The sequence below is a fragment of the Liolophura sinensis genome, chromosome 7, assembly GCF_032854445.1.
Source record: "Liolophura sinensis isolate JHLJ2023 chromosome 7, CUHK_Ljap_v2, whole genome shotgun sequence".
In the NCBI taxonomy this organism is placed as follows: domain Eukaryota; kingdom Metazoa; phylum Mollusca; class Polyplacophora; order Chitonida; family Chitonidae; genus Liolophura; species Liolophura sinensis.
This window is the reverse complement of record NC_088301.1, coordinates 32,280,476-32,285,200: the sequence shown is the minus strand read 5'-3', so window position 1 is coordinate 32,285,200 and position 4,725 is coordinate 32,280,476. Positions and strand designations below refer to the sequence as shown.

The window sequence follows — 4,725 nt, the reverse complement described above, 5'->3', positions numbered from 1 at the left end:
ACGAGGCCATGGAATACCCCATGTTAGAGAAACGCGAAATACGATGTGACGCCACTCCTACTCCGCATATGGTTAAAAGGCAAAACAGGGTCCGGGTGACATAAGCGGAAACAATTGCGTCATTTTTGTTATAGACATAACTCACGCCTGATTGCTTAATACGATAGCACTTTAGAATGTCTCACTTTGAACTGAAAAACCTCGGTTGTGTAACATCGCAAAAACAAAAAGTTATCTTCTTTAGTCTTCCTGTGGGATACTTTATCGATGCATATACGTTTGGTCTCGTGTTATTTATTTGATTGGTGTTTTACGCCGTACTCAAGAATATTTCACTTATACGACGGCGGCCAGCATTATGGTGGGCGGCAACTGGGCAGAGCTCGGGGGGAAACCCACGACCATGCGCAGGTTGCTGGCAGACCTTCTCACCTACGGCCGGAGAGAAAGCTAGCATAAGCAGGACTTGAACTCACAGCGACAGCATTGGTGAGTCATTACGAGTCATTACGCTGCGCTAGCGCGCTAACCAACTGAGCCACGGAGGCCCCCTGCTCTCGTGTTGTCTGTTCGTTTAAACAATTAAGCCTTGATGAACCAGTTCGCAAATCCAGTTCCGGATAGCTCGGTCTTCGGTAGCATTTTTAACGGACATGCCAAAGGGCGATGTTTATTCCGGGCTTTGACCGATAAACCTAAGCCCATAAACGTGACAGCGGTCATGTACAGGAACCGAACAAATAAATAAATAAATAACAAAGCAATTTAATATTAAAAAGAAAGAAATCATATAAGTCAACAAATTTGTCTGTTTACATGTAATGGTGACGAATTAATTGTCAATGGGGATTTATCCCATAAGAAACAGCTCAACTCAAAGTGGTTGCTGTCTGCTTTCATCATATCTTAGAAACCTTGACCCAAAGACGTGATTTTCCTTCTTTCTTTCAGATCTTAGACGACTGGATGTGAATGGGAGAAGATGAGTTCGTGACATTGGTTGACTGAGACACTGTAGAAACTGGCAACGGTTTGAACCTTGTTTTAAGCATGTCTATGACTCTTTTGTTGGCACAATATGCCAGAGCTATAAACACGCCCTGGAGACCATTCAGAATGACAAACAGGTACCAGAAGACATCACTTTGAAGGGCAGAGGCGACGAAGCCAAACACCCAAGTAAAACCCAGCAGCACGGATAAGCGGCAGTAGGCGTTCAGGTGAGTTTTGTTAGCTCTGTTTTTGACAGATTTCATGTCCGGGACACTTCGGATTGCCAGCACGGTCTTTACGAAGCAAAGTGTATTGAAAGCCAATATTATTGCCAGGGGCAGAGCGAAAAAAAGACCAATATCAAATGGCACGTCTATAAAACACTTCTTTCGTCCATACCCAAATGTCTCCCCAGAGGAGGTGGCTAGATTATAACCGAGGCAGCCGGACACGAAGATTAGAGCTAGCAAATGACTCACGCATGTGTATTTGAACAAAGCTCTACCATGCCCCGTCTTTGACCCGGCGCTGCTGATTACCGACATGTTGGTGAAGGCAGCATACATGTGGTAAGCGCTGACGGCCATCCAGCCAAATGTGGCCAGCCAAGCGTAGTGTATGACTACACCAATCACCCTACATGTTGTGACATCGTCTGTGCCGTCAATACCGGCTTGGAACAATAACTGAGCAAAAAACAGATGTAGTATAAGTGCCATAGTGTTTTTACCTGGTAGTGTTCGTAGTTGTGGAAGGAGACAGAAAATGATGAAAGTTAACAACAACCACACAAGTGAGAGACTCAGACAGATGATGGAGATCAGACCAAGGACCTCACCGCTGACTTTGTTAAGTTGTTGTTGTATATCAGACACTGCAGTCGCGCAAAGTTTCAGCAAATCGTTACAATATAGATAGGATGTTCTGTTCAACTTGACAAAGGTATTCTTGATATACAGAGTTAAATTGTGTTCATCGTAACTATGCTCGATGCCAGAAAGGTTCACTTCTATTTGGGGACAGTTTAGAGTATTGAATAATGGGATGATTTCAAATGTACATTCGTTATGCAGACAAATCTTGAAGCTTGCGGGTAGGGCCTCTTGAGCCAGAAGACCAGGCGTATCTTCTGACATAGAATCCAAACAATTGACAGGTTCTGTATGTAAGCTGACATTCTGCCCACCTACGGTCAAACCTTTCAGACGATTCTCGAGGGCGCGGAGCTTATCTTCAGTGTCAGATAAACTGTCAGCTGATGATGGAGCGAGAGTAATGTTGAGAAAGAACCCCAACGCGCGCTCAGCGTTGTTGTCATCGGGGGTAGCGGTACCGTTGATGAGAATTTCACGATACTCAGCGTAGAAAAGATGAAATGGTCGATATTCCAGCCATTCTTCCTTCATTTCGTCCACGTAGGTTGTGACGAGATCTTGAAGATGACCATTGTCCAGGGGCGGGGAAAGGGTCACTTTCAATAACAGTTCATAACCCTGAGCGTCTGCTGTTACGTACACAGGCTGACAAACTCCATCAGTGTAAACATGTCTTGGCGGACACTTCGTAGGCAGACAGTTTTCCTGAAGAAAAAAAAACGTGAAAAGATAAGTATGCTGTGGGTGACAAGTGGTCTGGTTAAAGAACTTGTGTCTGAAGGTCAACGGTATTCAACCTGTTTGCCCTGAGGCTAAACTGAAAATGTTGTCAACAGGTTAATCTTTGTCTCCCAATCTTTGGCTGCACTTTGCACATCTCGTCTCTCGTTTTGACAATATTATAATTACACAGTATGTAATGTACATTGAGAGACAATTTATTTAGTGCTATGTCTTGATTGTAAATATATTGTGTAGAATCAACACGGTTGGCCAGTGGCATCATCAGCGGCGCCCAACACGCCCATCCTAAAATTCAAATGCATTTAAATTTGTGGAAGAAAAGTTTTTAAAGGAGGAGAATGTATTTTAGATATATATTTTAGATATAGATTTATTATCAGATGACTATTATTTTTCCTTATATTTTCTTCAAGTGGAATAGCTCAGGTGTTTCAATGGCGTCTGGAAGGCGATAATCGTCAGCATCAAATTATGGTATAACACTGAAAGACACCAAGACAATGGCCTAACACTGTAACTCATTAATCATCAACAGCAGTATTTCATGTTATAAAATCGTGTAATGAAGTTCCAGGAATGTTTCATATCTTTGAAGTCAAAAAGAAGCATATGGTTTTGTCTAAACAAATACTTACCGTAAGGGGGTCATATGTTTCAGTTGTTTGACACGAGTCATTCAAGAGAGAGTTGTCTTTTCCTGTAGCTTGGTCAGAGGATTTGGGGTTAAGATCTAGGAGGACGTTTAATCCATGATATCTTGGAAATGGAGCAAATTCAATTTCAAAAAATGTACAATAACGGTCAAGCACAATACCATTACAGAGAGCACAGAATACGTTACGGTAAGTCTCCTGGTTTATAGTTACAGGAGCTCCAGACGATGAGTAACACAGTCTCTCGCTCACACTACTGTAATTACCACGGAGACTGACGTCACAGGTGCTGAAGTAGGCGCTGTAACAGGGTCTGACGTAGACATCTGGCGGGCGTACATCTCTGACGATACATTTATCCGACATCAGAACCCGTCGAGCAAGTTCTTCTCTAGACACACCTGTCACATGAATTGCTCCTACCTGACACTCAACTGAAAGTCTCCACAGTGTAATGTTAGTGACGTCATAACAGGCAGCGCAGAAACGGTTCCTGTAGGTGACATTGGTGAGGACATCAGTGACTGGCGTCATCTCGTCGATGTTGGTTTCAGTGGCTTGCTCGCATTTACGTTTGTTGTTCTTGGTGTTTCCAGGTCTGTTGCCAGCCTCTGTGCAGGAAGTTACCATGAACGCATAAGAATTCATATCTATCCCCATGGACTTGTCAAGCCGCTTCACGCACGTCCAGGGAATGGACTGGGTTTTCTGTGTTCCACCCAGATCGGCACAGCAATCCCCGAAATCATGGCACAGAGAATCACACTCACAAGGCTCGCACTTCGCACAAGGTAGTGAACGCTCGTACCCTCCATATGTGGAATTACAGAAAGAGTATCTACCGCACGCAAAACTGTTAGCCTCTATCAGAGTATCCAAATCGGTTAAAGATTCATTGACGAAATATATCAATGATGGTGGAAATAGCGCAGGAATATACAAGTTTCTGACTGGCAAAGTTACGGATGGAATGGTGGTAAAGTTATTGCCATGGACACAACTGCCAGTAAGCAAAAATACGCAGAACACTGTTATGTCTGTTAGATACTGTGGCATGTTTACAGACTGATGAGTGACTCGCTCAACTCCTTGCTGAATGCACGAAGCTTTGTGTCAGATACTATGGTATCAGCCTGTAATGGCAAACCCAGAACTGGGTAATTTATATCCATCCATTACTGTGAACAAAAAATAGCAGTAAACGTAGCGGCCCAAATTAACTCGTGTATGTCACAAGCTCACTGTTGCAGGCAGGGATCTCCGAATGCGGCTGACAGTTAAACATTTAATATCAGTGGTATTCAAATGCCGCAGTCTGCAACAGCCATTAGCTGCTGAGTAATTACTGAAAGTGACTGCATGATAATGAGATGTGACCTGAATTGTGCTTTAACCGCTGATGAACCTCTAGCGCTAACACTAATTTGTTGATGGCTGGAAGTTTGGGTCTGATCAAATAT

General features: G+C 43.4%; 1 protein-coding gene across 1 annotated transcript; it reads right to left on the bottom strand.

The window, feature by feature from the left end:
- Window positions 1-749: 749 nt before the first annotated feature.
- On the bottom strand, window positions 750-4,485 carry LOC135471429 (uncharacterized). The gene is made up of 2 exons (XM_064750661.1): window positions 3,248-4,485; window positions 750-2,573 (listed from the first exon to the last, which is right to left on the bottom strand). Exons 1-2 carry the CDS (start codon window positions 4,319-4,321, stop codon window positions 948-950), a joined length of 2,700 nt encoding a protein of 899 aa, XP_064606731.1. The 5' UTR covers window positions 4,322-4,485; the 3' UTR covers window positions 750-947.
- Window positions 4,486-4,725: the final 240 nt, after the last annotated feature.